The sequence below is a fragment of the Pundamilia nyererei genome, unplaced genomic scaffold (assembly GCF_000239375.1).
Source record: "Pundamilia nyererei isolate P.nyererei 1_Seehausen unplaced genomic scaffold, PunNye1.0 scaffold00064, whole genome shotgun sequence".
Classification (NCBI taxonomy): Eukaryota; Metazoa; Chordata; class Actinopteri; order Cichliformes; family Cichlidae; genus Pundamilia; species Pundamilia nyererei.
In genome coordinates, this window is record NW_005187465.1 from 689164 (window position 1) to 705806 (window position 16643).

Here is a 16643-nt window from a genome sequence, read left to right on the forward strand (position 1 = left end):
TGAAACAACAATCTAGGAGTCAACATTTTTTTTCTTTGTAACTCTTTTCTTTTTTGGAAAACGCACACTATGAAAAACCTCCTCTGTCTGAAAACCTAATGTCTAATTTTCTGTAAGCAGAAGGCCAGAGACCACTGGCAGGACATTTAATTAGTTTTACTTTGAAAGTGGAGAATCAGCACCACCACGTGACAAACGCAGCCTTGCAGTAATTCACTCAGAGTCCACGATGGAATAATGAAAACATGATATTAATAATCACTGTGAGGTCAGAGGTCAGAAACAGCTAGAGTCACTTCTGTCATCCCTCCTTGCTCACCAGCAATTCTCTATCTAACCAGAGAGGGGCAGCAACCGCGTCTGATGCTCGAAAGTAAACACACACTCCCCCCCCCCACCTCTCCCTCTCTCCTGTGGAGGAGGATCTCAGCGGAGAGTTGAGGGTGGGAGGGGAGAGGGTCTCCAGCCTGGTCCTTTGTCATGGAAAGACTTTAGTGTGCTGTTTTAGAGTGAGAGAGGGGGATTGAGTGGACTTCAGCTTCATCACTAAAAGATCCTATAAGTATGTAACGGGGACAGAAAGCAAAGGTCAGTCGCTTTTCTTTTCTTTTCCTTCAAATTTCGCTTCAGCAGATGCCAAACTGGCTGGTCGGTACAAAGAGTGATGCTCCTGGAAAGTCAGGCGGCTGTGTCAGACTTAAGGTTGCGCGTTGTTTCTGTTTGTTGTACATCTGTCTGCGTCTGTGCTTTTACATGCTTGGAATAAATAAACGTGTAAAGAAAAATAACTCTTGTAGGCTAAAAAAAAGTTTATCTTTATTAACTTAACGTTGCCAGAAAATGCTGCCGCTATTCAAAGAAAGTAGATGACAAAAACAGCAGTGGTTATCAGCAAGTTTCCAGACTACTCACCACAATCCCTGTAGGTACAGTGCGCTGTGAAATCAGGACATTTTAATGATTTTTTTTTTTATCATAGCAAAAAATAAAAAATACAATCAAATCTTCTTTTTATATTACCTTAACCTCAAAGTTAATGCTTTGGTTTGCTGGTCAGAAAACTTTGAAGATTTCCTATATGTTAAAACACGTATTCTACGTTATATTCTGGCTCTTTGTAGACCCTCTAATTAGATGAAAATTAAACTAATTGTTAACTGCATGGGATTTCCCTTCACTTTTTTCCCTTGCATGGGAATAAAAATGACTGAGGCATAAGGCGACGGCAATTTCAGCACGTTAGGGCCTTAAAAAGCAGTGTGAAAGTATTCCTTTCCTTGTTGCCACACATTAGATGAAAGCCAGCTTATCAGTGGTCATTCCTCAAACTGTTTACATCTCCTTGTGTGTTTATGATCTGCACCTCCCTGCTGGCCTGCAGCCCGAGTAATGCAGTAAAAACTCATGCTCTTGACACGAGACAGTTTTTCTTTTAGGTCTGGAGAATGAACTCATACTGATTGATTGTGTCACTGTGTAAAAGGATACCCTGTTTCCTGTAGGCTCACTCTCCCTCTTCCTCCAGACAGCAGGAGCAGAAAATCTTGGATCAGCCATCTCTGTCTCACTCTGTGTCTGTGCGTGTGGATACAGGAAACGTCTGACTCTTTAAAATCCCTCGATAGTATCACCAGAACCAATAACATCCTTACTTTTCTGTGATCTTTGTGAGTTATGACCTGGAGCGAGGGGATTTGAAGATGGATTTCTTTCTTTTATTTAACATATTTTATTTTTGCGTTTCTTTTTCTTTTCCTCAGAGTAGAGCGCACATCTTTATCCCCCACTCCACCCCACTGGAAAAGCATGAGATTGAGGGCTGTGTGATTATGTTTATATAATTATCCAATCTACTCATTAGTTAGCCAATTAAATGTTTTTTCAAAGACATGCCAAAACCATCCATCAAATTTTTTACTTCTTTTTTTTTTTTTTGATTTTGTGCATTCAGCATGAAGTGAGTCTGGACTTCAAACTGTGTGTGAATGACTGGTCATGAGTCTGTGGCTGAAACACTGATTAAGATGCAGGGCACTGCTTTTCAGATTTGGTTTTTATTGGTGACAGAGGGCCAGACATAAAAACTTTCCTCTAGACCTGTTTTAATACTCAAGTCTTTAGGAAAGTTTTTATACGTCCTTATTTTCTGGCATTTTGAAGGATAAGTTAGCAGAGTGGTGACTTATTCTGTGGAACTTGTATTTTTTAAGGGAAAAAATAAAAAAAAAAGCCCCCCAAACCTAAAAAAAGGAAAAAAATTCAACCTGTGGAGCTCAGTTATTGCTTTAGCTGGTTAATTTTGGAGTTATCAGTTGCTATCAGGCCAAGGGGGGAAAAAAATTAAATAAATAAAAAATTCACACACATTTTGCAAACAGGAACTAGTTTCTCTTTTACCAAAATACAGCCACCGTCCATATTACTCAGCAGAAGAAAGCACGTTGAGAGTGATAAGGTGTCGTGTTGCACATTAGCCATTCAGCCAAGCTTTCCTTTTAATGGATAGATGTGGGTGGCAGAAAGGAAAAAAAAAAGAAAGTCTCCATGATTTAGTAGCTCATCCGGTTCATGCTCAGTGGAAAGTCACAGGTTAAGTAATTTAAGAAGTCCATAAAGAAAGTGGTAAGTTTTGTTGTCATTGGTTACCCAAACCCTCATATCAGGACAAATAAATCATCATTAAAGTTTGACCAATTTTCTAGGAGGACTGACCGATGGATGATGGACACCTCTTTTTGAGTAGCTGGGTCCTGATTTCTTATGTGAACACCAAAAGACATTTCTATAGCCAACATCTCCAAAACTGGAAACTTACTCAAAAAACAATTTAGATAAATAAACAGCAGTAAAAGCCATAGAAAAATATGCAAAGTATCTAACACAAGGAAAAATCTGGTTTATAGTAAATTCCTGTTTTTTATTTTTTTAGGTTTTTCATTGATGTATATTGATTGCCTCTCCTTTCATGCACAGGACAAAGCTAAATCAATGTGATGAAGAGCATGCTTCCCCAAAGGAGTGCTGTCGCCACACTGGGCTACAGCTCAGGTAAAACAACAACTGTATCATATTACTGATTACTACAATTACATTATTCAGAAGCGACACTAACAGGAAATGACATCATACAATTACATTTAATATTTATTACATGCCATTTGAATGGAATATGTTTCCACCTTTACGGAGAGAACAGAGTCGGCTGAATCACAATAAAGTGGACTATGAGTATTTGGTTAGCTTTCCTGGAGCAGCTCCGTGTCTTTCCAGTCCATCCTCAAAGCTTCTGGGTTTCACTTAAAATGATATCTGAGTAAATGTGCATTGTGGAGCAGACGTCTGGACTATAATTTAGACACTGATCTGCTGGAAAAAATGCTGAGAATTTTATTTGAGTCTAAAGAGCGCAGTCATACTGCAGCTATTCATGCAGGGAGAGCTCACACGAGAAGCAGTGCACTTCACTATTTATTTCATTTTGCAGGAGTTGTGAACATTCTTTCATCTCAAACAAACTCCCTAATATTTTGTATATTCAACGTCCGGTCACCCATGACTCAAGAACCACCCCCCTGGCACAGATATTTTGGGTGTCCTCTTGCTGCCGAGACTATGATGTATTCTGGCTGGTCTTGGTCCACCAGCATTCTTCCATTTTTAGAAGAAACTTAACCACTGATTGAGCCAGTGTTTGTATTGGGCTCAGAACTGTATGAGAGTACATTCTTTGCTGGTTTCTCTACCCCCCACTTACTCAGCACATATGTGATAGCCCTTCTTTTAAGCTGAGCTGCTGTTTATTGTATTGAAGTACTTAAACTAACTTGACTGCTTTATGTAGGCCAAAAATAGACTGGCTTTCATGGTCTCTCAATTTTCACTTTTTTGCAGACTGTGTGAAGATTGAGCACAGTAGTGGCGGCTCAGTGGCTGGCACGATGCTGAGGGGCTCCCGCTCGAAAGCCGAGCTACAGGAACTCATGGAGACGCTGCAGCGCAGGAAGAGCGCTCTGGAGGCTAGTCTGAGGGCAGCAGAGTGCAGCCGCAAGTACTTGAGTACATCTGTAGGAACCCAGCCCACCAGGCCGCTGTCCATCCTCGGTAACACAGAGCGTCCCCCTTCTGCCGCTAGAAACATCTCTTACATGACCAGCAACAGCGTGCCGCCGTCACCTCGCCAAGGTGATCGCCAGCTAAGCTCTAATGGCTTGCTCCGTCACTCCCAGGCTCGCCACCAATCCCAAGACAGCTTGCTTCTCTCAAATGGAAGCTCTATGGTCTCCCCTTATGGGGAGTCCATACCACGTTCTCCCAGGGTCAAAAGCGGAGCAGCCAGTATGCCATCCAGCCCCAGAATGACCCGCAGGCTCTACTCACAGGGCAAAGCTTCAGGAGACTCCCGTCAGAGGAAGTACTCCACGGGCTCCCTCAACAGCCTGGGTATGCACAGCCGTTCTCTGCCACGGCTTCACAATGCAGCAGATCCACCTGCGCTGTCACTGCCGTTACGCCACTCAGTAGGTTCCCACCGAGTGGTCTCTGCAGGAAACCGGCGCAGTCTCTCCTCTCTGGAGCAGCCTCCAGATGTGACAGTACCAGCCAGCATGCCCAGCACACCCAGGAGGGCTAGCCTGGCCTCTCTGAGCTCTATGGGAGTAGAGATTGATGGGACGGGGTTAGATCTGGGCATCGGAGAGAGGAGGTTGTCCTTTGGGAAGAGTGGTTTGAGTCCGGGACAACGGGTGGGCAGCATCACCTCTCTGAATGGCAAAGAGGAGCTCAAAGACTACCACCAGCATCAGAGAGATGAGCGACTCAGGGAGCAGAAAGTGCAGAGATTAGTGAGTTCTTTTTACCCAAATTTGTGCACTTTTATTTCACTTTAACAATTTATTCATACACCTGTCTGAAAATGTAATCAGTTCAATATTTTCCTAGAATAATTTTAACCAAATATCAATCAATTATCTGCAGGAATGCCAGCGTCTAGAGACCATCTTAAACCTGTGCACTGAGTTGGGACAGGTAGCGAGAGAGCCAGCGGGATCAGCTGTTTCTGACCTGCAGAAGATCAATAAGGAGCTGGAGAAGCTGCAGGTGTCGGACGATGACTCAGTGTTCTCCGACTCTCCGAGCAGCACAGCTCAAGAGAGCTGCTTTGGAGCCAAAGCCAGAGAGTTCCAACTCTCTGAGGAGCAGCAGGCCAGCCAGCGTCAGCAGAGCGGCTATAGAGAGGCCAGATCCCACTCACCTGCTATCAGTCTCAACAGCAGTGCACCCTCGCCTTCTATGCATCACAGAGCCAAAGTAAGTCCAAAGAATCCGTTCTCTTTTATAAGCACAAGTTTAGGAAAAAGAAATAATATAATCTAGAAAATGATGGTATCAACTGAAGTATTCAGAAAGAATAAATCTACTTGTTGTTGTGCAGTTTTCATTATTATTCTTGAAGTATCTTGTAGTTTGTAACATGTATGATGGAGTTCAGTGGTACAGTTTTGTCCTTCTAGTAGTCAGGAGGTCGGAAGAGTCTGAGAGAAAAACTACTGGAATTTTCTAAGGAGAAATTTACATAAATAAGAAAAGACTTCCTTTGTTTTTTGGTTGTATGAAGTCATACAAACTGTGGGGGTTACCCCACAATGATATAAAGTTAATGTCACATTGCCTACAGTGGATGAACATCCAAAGTCTAATTTGCAGTCAGCATCATATCCACACTTTAATGAGACGCTGCATGAATATTCTGAAAAACTATATTGATTCAGGTGTAGTTATAGCTTTTGTCTACTTCTGCTACACTTAAACACTAAGTGTAAGCAGATTTCACTGTTTCCCAGTGGTAAATATTAATGAGGTTGTGAAGCAGGGCTGGGAACTTGTATTTTCCCATCGGGCCTCATGAGAAACTGAGAGTCTTGTGGCTGCCGCACCAATAAGCTGGACTCAGTTCTGCTAAGTATTAATTTGATCTCTTTATAAGTTTATTGATGTAGCCCCCCACAGCAATCCCAGTTTGGGAAAATTAATTTCCCACCTTGGCAGTAAGGTAATTTATTTTTCTCATAAATCTAGGACTTGAATGTCAGGGAGATGTTTCTTGCAAATTTACTGCTGTAATTTGGTAAATTTGGTAAGTTTTTTTCTTTGAATCTCCATTACTTTTAACCGTGCTTCCTGGTGTTACTCCACAACTAGCCTTTGGAGTTAAGGCTTTTAGCTAACAAGTTAGCAAACAGTTATCTATCAAGCATAGAGGGAGCTAAATTTAGGGTATTTTTCTGGTCTCTTGAATTTTTAAAAGTTTAAAAGTGCATCTTTTTTGGCATCTCATCTCCTAAATATGTGAATATTTATATTAAACTACATGTTCATCTGTTACTTGCTAACGCTACTTCTTTGCTAACTTTGTTGCTAAGCCTATAGCTTACTGAAGGTTTTTGTATTACTTTATACTAACAGAATAAACTAACAAGTTCTTGCAGGTTGTTGATGTAATAATGAGTGATACATTTGGACAAGGATCCTAAAGCTATTTATCTTTACCCTGGTTACTTCCTGGATGACTTTCACAGTGACTGAGGAGCGAACACACACTTCTGTGGAATGCAGTTAATCTGACTCCTGTTTGCTTGTTTATCTTTGTCCGTTTATATATCAGAGTGCTTTTTTTTCAATCCAAGTTTTCCCATCCCACATTTCCTCCAAACTTCAGTTAAAACCATGTTTTAAAGTTTTCTAGAGATACCAAATATTTGTATTTGAACTCTGTTGAAAGAGTACATAAAGAAATGAGGGGTGGGTCAAAGTTTTGAGCTGCCACCCATTTCTTTATGTTTTGCTTCCACAGAGCCAGACTCGCTTGTAATATTTAAAGTTGTCTCGAGCTGTTTTGAATAGTTCTCCAGGGTTTCTCAACTTTGAACACTGAACTCTGAGCTTTGAATGTCCTTCAAGAAGCGTGGAGAACCTTTCCTCTGTTTTTGCCTTATGTCTGTACTATATTTCTATATGCCATATGTTTGCAGACATTTCTGCACCTATTTCCCATTTTACTAGCAACGTATATAGAAATAAGTAAGTGGATCAAGACCAACATGCACAGTACTGCATGACAAAATTGTGTCAGAGCTTTAAAAAATGATGTGTGCAGTCCCCCAAACTTTAAGGAAGGATAATTATAACAACTATTAGGCATTCTTTTATAACTACTGTAAGTGTGTGCTGATAGTTTCAGTTTATGTTTATGTGGGTTGTTCAGACATAAACAGAGAAATCACAGTTACGCACAATCTTCTCACAGCTTTGATGTTTTCTCTCACTACTATTTTATAAATGTGTTGCAAACTAATAACCAGATGAACATGTTTAAGGTACAAATATAAAAGAAATCAAATATATCAAATACTGGAGTTTAGGCTCCCAGCCAGACCACTAGGCCAGTTTCTTTTCCACTCTCGAGCAGCAACAACCTAGGGTTGTGTCTGGTTTTAATGAAGAAGTCCTAGTTTTGTTTCAGTCATTCAAATTGTTGGGGGGGAGAGACAGGAAATGACTTTATCCCACAGAGCATTAGCATGCGCATATGTGTGTGTGTGAGTGTGTGTGCGCAGCTCTGTGCAGTTGTGTGATTGGAAGAATGCTAGTGTATATGTGTGGCAGAGCCATGCGTTTTTCCAGATGTTTTGAACTTTCTGCTGAGGATAAATGGATGGAAGATGTTCCAAAAAAATGTAATTATAATTAACCCAGGTAATGTAGCAGATCCAGCTGTCATGTAAACACACGGTTATAAAATTAGGTTTCCAAGTTGATGCTATTATTTTCTGCTATGTGTCAGTCGTGACAGAGGTTTACAGACTCCAAATACCCTCTCTGCCATCTCCTGCATTCCTCAGAGCTTTGTGTGCAGTGAAAAGAGAGCACTCACAACCCATCTGGAAAACTAGAGCTGTTGTTCACATGAGCATCTGTCCAGAGAAAAAAATCAACATAGGTCCTTAAGGGAAGAATACCTGATATTACTGATATTACAGGATGTCTCGAATACACCTACATATGACTGTGAATGAGTGTTTGCAGGGTGGTGGTCGATGGTGCAGTATGTGGGAGTGCTTTAGCATGAGTGGTGGTGAAGTGCACTGATAGAGATTTCCATTACGGCCAGCGGAAAAGAATCCCTGCTGTCACTGATCCAGCTTGGATGAGTTAAAACAGCAGCTGCTGTCGTCTAATTCAATAAAACCTGATTCTGCACGGAGGCAAAGTATATCAGCATAATTTACACAGCAAAAAGAGAGCTGTTGTTTTTTGTGTAATTGCATAAAGTCTCTTTTTCCATGTGATCGGGGACCTTTGTTTGTATATTTGTACTTACACAATGCGCAGCCTCCTGGAGAGCCGAGCATTTATCTGCGTTCCTGATGTCGTTACAGGCTTTGGAGAGCGTGCAGCTGAAACAGGAAGTAACGCACATAGAGGAAGAAAGAATCCAAGTTTTGAATAACATAGAAGAGCTCGAGCAGAAGATCAAAGACCTGGACAACCAGATGGAGGAGTCTCTTCGAGAGGTAGACGGCACAGTGCAGCACAAACACGAATAGTTTGTTCTTCATTTTAAAATATTTAGCTAATCCGCTTTTCTGGAGATGAAAGAACCTTTCAGACGAAGACATGTGCACATATAATACTCCTTACTCTATTTAATTGCTGGAGTGTTGATGGAGCAGCATGACAATATGGGATATATCCATGGAGGTCGACTGCAGGGTACTTTTAGTTGGAAGGACACATGTTTTAATTCTATACAAGCAGGTAAATGAATCTTAAATAAAAGTGTAAGGTGTTTGTGAGACTCAGTGAGAATTAAAAACTGGTGACTTTATAACTGCTGGATGGTCAGGGTCACAGATAGAGATGGAAAACACCCTGCTGTGGGCTTTTCTACATTTAAAACTAGGTGTTATTAAGAAAAGCTCATTGGAAAGTATCAATGGAAGAGTAATCATTGCTGATTAGAAATAATAAAGTTGTAAGTTAACTCAGGCTCCACAGATTAAAAACTGATGAAGCGAGCATCATGCTGAAATCCTGCGAATGTCCTATTCAGTGCACTAGTCCAAAAATGAGTCCAAAGGGATATTGTCACCCTTGCGTTGCTACTTCTTGCAGATGGAGGTGGAGTGTGCTCTGCTGGAAGGAGAACAAGAGTCGGAGATGGCCCAGCTGCAGAGGGATAAGGAGCTTCTGGAGCAGCTCAAGGGAAAAATTCACAATGTTGAGAAAATGAACCACACTGAGAAGTCACAGGTAAAAATGACAAGAAATGCAGTGAATTATTTCCTAGGGTTAGGTTTGTTATGAAATCTGAGAAGTATTTTTCTAGTATTCCACTAATTAGGATTTCAGTAAACTGAGCTAAAAAACAACAACTATACTTTGTATATTCATAGATTTCTGTTAAGGCAGTTTACCCAAAGTTTTACTCTTTCACATGGTTTGAATTTTTATGTTTCCTGGTTGCTCCTCAGGAGACTGAGGAGCAGACAAAAAGTTTGGAGGACTTGGAGTTTCAGAAGCTGGAGAGAGAAATTAAGCAGGACGAGGAAAAAGAGAATCAGGGCCAAGAGCTGCTGCGAGAGATCGCAGACTGTCAGCGCCTTACTGTCACCCGCAAGGTACAACATGTGAAGTTATAGAAGTGTGCATGCCGCATGTGGTGCATATATAACTCACCCGACATCGTAACACCCTAACCTGTATTTTTCTTCAGTAATTTTAATAACTGCTAGTGATGATTGTAAATTTGCTTTTTTTTCTGTATTTTTGTTGAATTTACTACACTGTGGTCTGTTGTCATTAATCTTACTGCAGGTTTTGCATGAAAATAAAGCTTCAAAATTATGAGATTTGCAGCACAAAGCATGAACTAATTGCAGGAAACCATCAATGGTAAGCATGCAATGCTGAAGGCCAACTGAACACTTTTTTTTTTATTGAGTAACAAAACCCAGAAAGGACACAGGAACTGGGTAAAGATATTTGCTTATAAAGAGGGTGTAGTATATCCCAGAAACTGAACTGCCTTTATTAGAATTTTCTGCCTTACTTTCTCAATATCTCTGCATTGCTTTTTATTTTTACCGCGTTCTTCTGCCTCGCGCTTTGTGAACGCTGACATATGTAATGTGTACTAATGCTGCGCTCCTTATTTCTCACAGGAAAGACTCATGACGCTCAAGAAACAGTCATCTCAGATTACTTTACAGGCTCAGCAGGAACGGGAGAATTTCCAGAGAGAGAAGAACAATTTGCTCATCATGCTTCAGAAGGTTTGAAAATTCTCTGAATGTTACAATTGTAAACACAGCCTTCGGTTTTATTTACTTAAAGAGTGCCTCATGTCTGCAGGAGAGAGAGAAATTGGTGTCTTTGGAAGGAAAGTATGCAGAGCTGTCTGAGGGGCAGACCTTCGCTAACAATCCTGTGGCCTTCAAAGAGGTAGGAGTCAGTAGCACAAACAGTGCAGCTTTGGGTTTTTAATATTAAAAATCCTATTTCTCCTTTTTATTGCTCTGATTTCTGTGCAGCACTTGCACACTCTGAAGGAAAGACGAAGAAGCAGCAAGGAAAATTCATCACATCCAAATGACAGTCAACCTCATAAAAGGAGCCAGCAGCTGCTCACCACTTATGGCAGATCCCTCGGACGCACGCTTCCTCCAAAGGTCTTTAGGTTTTTTCAGAAAATCTGAGCAGACGGAAAAGGTTGGCTCAAACTGGAAGTTAATGCTTGCTCCCTCAGTCTGCGACTTTTTAAAACATTTGCAGTGGTACTTTCAAAATGATTGTGCTCATGGAGATTCTGGCCTGCAGATGCTTTGCCCTAGTTATTTGTTTATCCCTTGAGAATGATCCACCCAAACAGGAATTCTCAGTTTCAGTCTGGGTTGCAACATCCATCCAGCTCATGAAGTATACATGAGAGAAGTTTGCATTTCTGTAAATGTTGAAGAATGAATAGAATCGAATTCAACTTTATTGTCATTGCACTTGCACAGGTACAGGGCAACGAAATGCAGTTTGCATCCATCCAGAAGTGCTTTAGTGATATAGATATATTACAATATATATTAGCAATAATATAGATATGTAAGTATATTACAGAAATGGGTCTATTATGGTATGTTATAATGTACACGGTATGAAGTATGTTGTGAATATTCTTTAACTATAGGTATGTACAGGCTGTAGTGAGTACAAGCTATGTACAGGATATGAACAGGATATAAATATGAAAAACTATACAGAATATGAAATAAATAACTTTACAGAAATCTGAGATATACAGCTATACAATGCAGTCCTAAACAGCACGTGTGCTCTTGTTTCCCCTCTCAGCCTCACCTTCCTTTGTCCCAAAGCTCAAGCTGTGGCAGTGTCATCCCACAAGGCTTCTGCTTCTCCCCTCGGGAGGTGAACCTTCGCCGCTTGCCCAAGAGTGAGTCACACTGTCCCGTCTCATCTGTGTCAACCTCTTGGTAGTAGTTGTAGTAGTAGATCGGCTCTGCTCCTGGGGCTGTATGACTGTGAGGTCAGGAAATGCTGTGGTCCTTTGAAAATCTGTGTCACTGCACAAAGCAAGATACATTTAGTCTAAAACTGATGTTAAAAAAAAACACAGAACAGAAACGCTACATTATACAAGAAAGAAAATTGGGATTTTTAGCTTTGCTTGTTTCAAATCAAGAAACAAATGCAAATCTCTTTAATGAAAAAACCGAAATTACAGCATTTTTGCAATTTTTTGCATCAAGGCAGTGATAAAATAATCATAAGATGCAGTCTGTCTGCTCTCAGTTTGCCTTTGAATGGGGTCGAGTTGGCAGTTATGGCACATCAAAAATTTTAAATATCTTACACTTACTACCTACATTCTGCCAGAACCTCATAGATTTGAAAAAGAAATTCATAAACTCATCTACAAGTAGTGATGGGGACAGGTTAACTATAGGAGGACTCAGGAGCTCAGCAAGCTTGCTTTTATATAGGACTATAACCAGAATACAACGAGTTGAGCCAAGTGCAATACTGCAACGATACGTCACAGACAAGCTGCACTCATCAGCACAGACTGACTTAGATTGATTGCAACGTGCTGGCAATCTGTCTGCATTTACAAATTAGACAGCAATTATTTGCAAGCCTTTGCCAAACTGTCTGAGAATGATTACAGGCAGTCTGAGTCAGACCACATTTGTTAGGTTACCACCAGGTAACCTGTGCAATTGCCTATTTTTACTCTGATGACTCTGTTTTTATAAGAGCTAATCCTGTTTGTCCATGTAGTTAATGCATTGCAGCTCTTTGGATGTGATTTTGTCTGTTAACAAACATGTGTCCTGATGGTATTTTCAGTTTGTTATTTTAATATTTTCTTCTGTCAGCAGGCAACAGCCACGCACATGTAAATGAAGACAGGCAAAGACAGAGTGATTTTTGCAACAGGTTGGTCTCTGAGTCCAACATCTTCCTGGACTCTTTCTCTTACCCGGACAACAGCCAGACGTCAGACACCATCAGCGTGGACAGCTCTGACAGCCTGGAAACCAGCTTCTCTGCCTGCTCCCCAGACAACATCTCAAGGTTAGAGACAGGAAACACGATGAGCTACACATCAAAGGAAGTTTCTTCTTTCTTTGATAGTTCTATTTGTTACTGACAGCTTGTATTTTCCATTTATTATCAGTGCCAGTACCTCCAATATGGCAAAGATTGAAGAGATGGAGCGTTTGCTCCGCGAGGCCCAGGCCGAGAAGCTGAGACTCCTCGAGCATCGAGTACTGAGCCAAATCTAACCTAAATTGTAACCTTGCATGTCGGATGTGTGCATTTTATTATAAATGTAATTTACTTACATGTGCAGGAGCGGGAGATGGAGATACGCAGGCAGGCTCTGGAGGAGGAGAGGAGAAGAAGAGAGGAACTGGAGAAACGGCTGCAGGAGGAAACAAGCAGGAGACAGAAGCTTGTGGAGAGAGAGGTGAAGCTCAGAGAGAAGCAGAGATCACAGGTATTCACAAAAACTCACGAGAAGATGTTGAAATCCAATCTGTAGTTCACATTAGCTTCGTGTAACTACATTTCAGAAAAAGACGAGTAAAATGTCTACTTTCATCTAATTTTATCGCAGTCCCGACTGTTGACAAGATACCACCCAGTAAGAAAAGACGACTTTGATCTTCACGGCCACATTGAAGCAGCCGGACACAACCCAGACGCCTGCTTCCATCTGGCCATCACTGACAAAACCTGTCGCGGGTTCCTCGTCAAAATGGGAGGAAAGATCAAGACGTGGAAGAAGCGCTGGTTTGTCTTTGACCACAATCGCAGGACACTCACTTACTATGCAGGTGAGTATCTTTCTTTTAGGTCTCTACTTTGATGTGCAGCTTTTTTGGTGCGACAAAATTGCTGCAGCAATGGCTGCTAACTTTGAGCTACGCTAGGATACTTTGACACAGCAGTTCTGTTTATACTCCCGGCTGCAGACAAACACGAGACCAAGATGAAAGGCGTCATTTACTTCCAAGCCATAGAGGAGGTGTACTATGACCATTTAAAGAATGCACACAAAGTGAGTCCGTTTACATGCGTGTGTTTGTGTATCCGTGGCATTTTACCACGTGGCATTGTATAGTATTGACACCTGTTTGTCCTTTTTTTCTCCTCCCCCTCTCCTTTACTCTGTATTATTTGACTTTTTTCTCAAAAATGACATTCACTTCCACACACAAGAGCCCCAACCCCTCGCTGACCTTCAGTGTGAAGACCCACGATCGGGTGTACTACATGGTGGCTCCGTCCCCTGAAGCCATGCGTATCTGGATGGATGTTATTGTAACCGGTGCTGAAGGACACATGCACTTCATGGTCTAACAGAGCTACAATTATTGTTTGCTAGGTTACCTAAAAAAATATAAGCTTCAGTTTACACTTGAAGTTGTCTACAAATGAGCTTGAGCATAACTTCTGCTCAAATACAGACTTTGTAATGTAATCTTGTATAAGTAGATCAAAAGAAGTGGCATGATAGTTTCATAATCAGGCTGTTTGTTCTTTCAGCACTTAAAACTGTAGCTGTTGCATTTTCCAGTTTTTCTTTCCGCAGTACGCTCTTCCTGTTTAATCAGCTACCCTTCTAAACTGCGATACACCCTAATGCTGCTTCACTACAGATGTATGGCTGTCCAACAGCTTCCTGTAAACTGTGGCCACCTCTTGCTTTCTTCCACCTGCAGTCTGGTTGCACTCCGCCTTTAGTCAGACTGAAATTTTTTTCCTCTGAATGTCGACTCTGATGTATTACTTCGATATCGTCACTAATATTCAATTATTAGCATACTGCATTTTAAAGTCAGTCACTTTGAATGCTGCTGCCAGCGTAAGCTCACTTATGCTTACGTGTGGGTCACTTCCATTTAAACGAACAAACCATTTTCCTTCACACATGCAAATTAAATTTGTGAAGGATTATCGTACGCACTTTGTGACTTTATTGTTTTAAGTTATTAGCAATTTTAGGCAAATATTTGACTCCTAGAGGCAGAAAATGACCACAGTGCAGTTAGATTCCTCTGTCTGTAGCTGTGGCTGCAGGCCTGACGTGCATGAAGCCATGTCGTGCAGCGGTGATGCGGTATGTGCTGCATCACCCACGTTCCTCACACCTTTCATATCTGCATTTTCACCAGCAGAGGTCCTCAGCGAGCCCTCAGACTGGAATGACGTAATCTGCTCTGGCCAATGTCACTTAGTATATATGAGTAATTATTGAAAGCTTTAATAATCTACATGTTTAATCTAATCTGTTTACTTGTAAAGCCTAGTTTATCGTGCTAAAACAAATGACAGATTTTTTTAATGTGTTTAATATTTGACGTATTCTCTGGCTGTGTTTGATAATCAAAGATCACTGTCACACCAGGTGACGAGCTGTCGGGTTACAGACTGCAGGGCTCACTGTAGAGTGCAGATCAGGCTGCAGAGCTGACAGTGTTGCAGGTGAAGTTGTTGCTTTTTTGGTTGATGCCTCTCTGTGACCAGAGGCGTTTGCCAGGTAAACATCTCATCCTTGTGCTGTTGTGCACTGTGTGAAACATAAGCCTTGAAACCCCCGAAATTACTGCATTTATATATACATATATATATTTTTATGAATACACTTCATATTTTATATTTTGTTTATAAACAGTAACTCTATGCTACAGATTTTTATACTCAACGTGTGTGATAAATAAATAATTCTGATCATGAGTCGTATTGTTAAAGGTATATCATTTCTTAATGTGGTGTCGGTACAGTACATGCAGCTTACACAGTAATGAGCATGTGAACCAAACTGATAAGAAACCAAAAAAGTGAATGGTTTTCAAATACAAAGGAGATTTAGAAAAGGCAAACAAATGAAACGTGTGTATTGCAATTAGCACCTGTAAATAAATACATAAAGGAACAAATATGAGAAGATAATATTGGAACACAACACAGCTGTTGCAGATATACTCCTAATGCCTCCAGAATGTCACTTAAAGTTCAGAAATTGTGCCATAAATTTTTTTTGGTGCTAAAAAAAATAATTATATAGGATATAAAATATTATATTCCACTAAATAACTTAGTGTAATTCAATTTTAAACCTTATAGCATCTAATAACTGGTCTTATGTGCTGTTCATGTGCTCATTAACGCACTCATGTTTGAAACCCCGCCTTCCAATACCACAGCCTTTTATTGGTTGACCTAGTGGGGTTGGCATGGAAACAAAGAATGAAGCATGCTAAATTAGGTTCTAAAGAGGCACGTAGACTCTCCAGAGGCAGAAACAGACACACAAACACAGACACGCCACAGAAAGCCAGGTTGGCCTCAGTGCATTATGGCTGCTGTAGTTTGTGTTAAATAATTGGGGCGGGAGGGCCTGTCTTCAGAGATAGCGAGACTGTGTGCACGGACAGATAAACAGACAAAACAATCTGTATAAACACTGCGGAGACAGATCATACAACATAGCATAAAAGTATTTTCCACTAACACACACACACACACACCGTTGTTGCGCGGTGCTCTCGGCTGTTATCTTTCTCACTTACAGTATGAAATCCAGACTGCTGGATAATCATGTGAATGGATGCTGACACAAAGCAGCATTCACGTACACAGGATCTCACCAGCGTTTTCCAGCGATGGAGAGCATAATGTCGTTATTACCTTGTGGCACAGTGCGAGCCTGCAACTCAATACCTCCTCAGACAGACGTGATTATAAATCTACAGACATTTATTTGAGTGTTTAAATCTCAGTGTGCAGGTGTTATGCCAGGAAGCAAACATGTGTTGGATCAGGGCCTTAGGGAGCAACTGTTCCTTTCTCAGGGAGACGTGTTGCCCTGGATAGCCTGCATCGACACCTGATGTGGTGCAATCCTCGTGTTTTTCTCTTCTCGGCCTGCGCCCTCTGGCTTTCAAAATCAAACAGAGGTCTTTTTGTGTCACCTCTGCAATCCTCATTTTGTAAATCAAAAGAACATTCAGCCTTTGCTCCCTCTTCGTAACGCAACAGTCCTCTTAACATCATCCCATGAC

General features: G+C 41.1%; 1 protein-coding gene across 2 annotated transcripts; it reads left to right on the top strand.

The window, feature by feature from the left end:
- The first annotated feature begins 435 nt into the window (after nt 1–435).
- Nucleotides 436–15309, top strand: phldb2a (pleckstrin homology-like domain, family B, member 2a). 2 transcript variants are annotated; one of them, XM_005735413.1, is made up of 17 exons: nt 436–588; nt 2974–3048; nt 3892–4841; nt 4975–5307; nt 8436–8570; nt 9172–9309; nt 9531–9677; nt 10221–10331; nt 10411–10500; nt 10590–10727; nt 11401–11500; nt 12447–12645; nt 12749–12839; nt 12926–13072; nt 13193–13412; nt 13551–13636; nt 13798–15309. In XM_005735413.1, the coding sequence occupies exons 2-17, from the start codon at nt 2994–2996 to the stop codon at nt 13936–13938; spliced, it is 3081 nt and encodes a 1026-aa protein (XP_005735470.1). In that variant the 5' UTR covers nt 436–588; nt 2974–2993; the 3' UTR covers nt 13939–15309. The 2 variants fall into 2 exon arrangements, with proteins under 2 accessions (XP_005735470.1, XP_005735471.1); XM_005735414.1 differs by having other exon boundaries at nt 12450–12645.
- Nucleotides 15310–16643: the final 1334 nt, after the last annotated feature.

Coding starts and splice junctions, on each gene's coding strand:
- phldb2a (XM_005735413.1), top strand. CDS start 2,994: ATGAAGAGCATGCTTCCCCAAAGGAGTGCTGTCGCCACACTGGGCTAC. Junction 11,501..12,446: donor CCTTCGCCGCTTGCCCAAGA/GTGAGTCACACT, acceptor TTCTTCTGTCAG/CAGGCAACAGCCACGCACAT. Junction 13,413..13,550: donor GACACTCACTTACTATGCAG/GTGAGTATCTTT, acceptor TCCCGGCTGCAG/ACAAACACGAGACCAAGATG.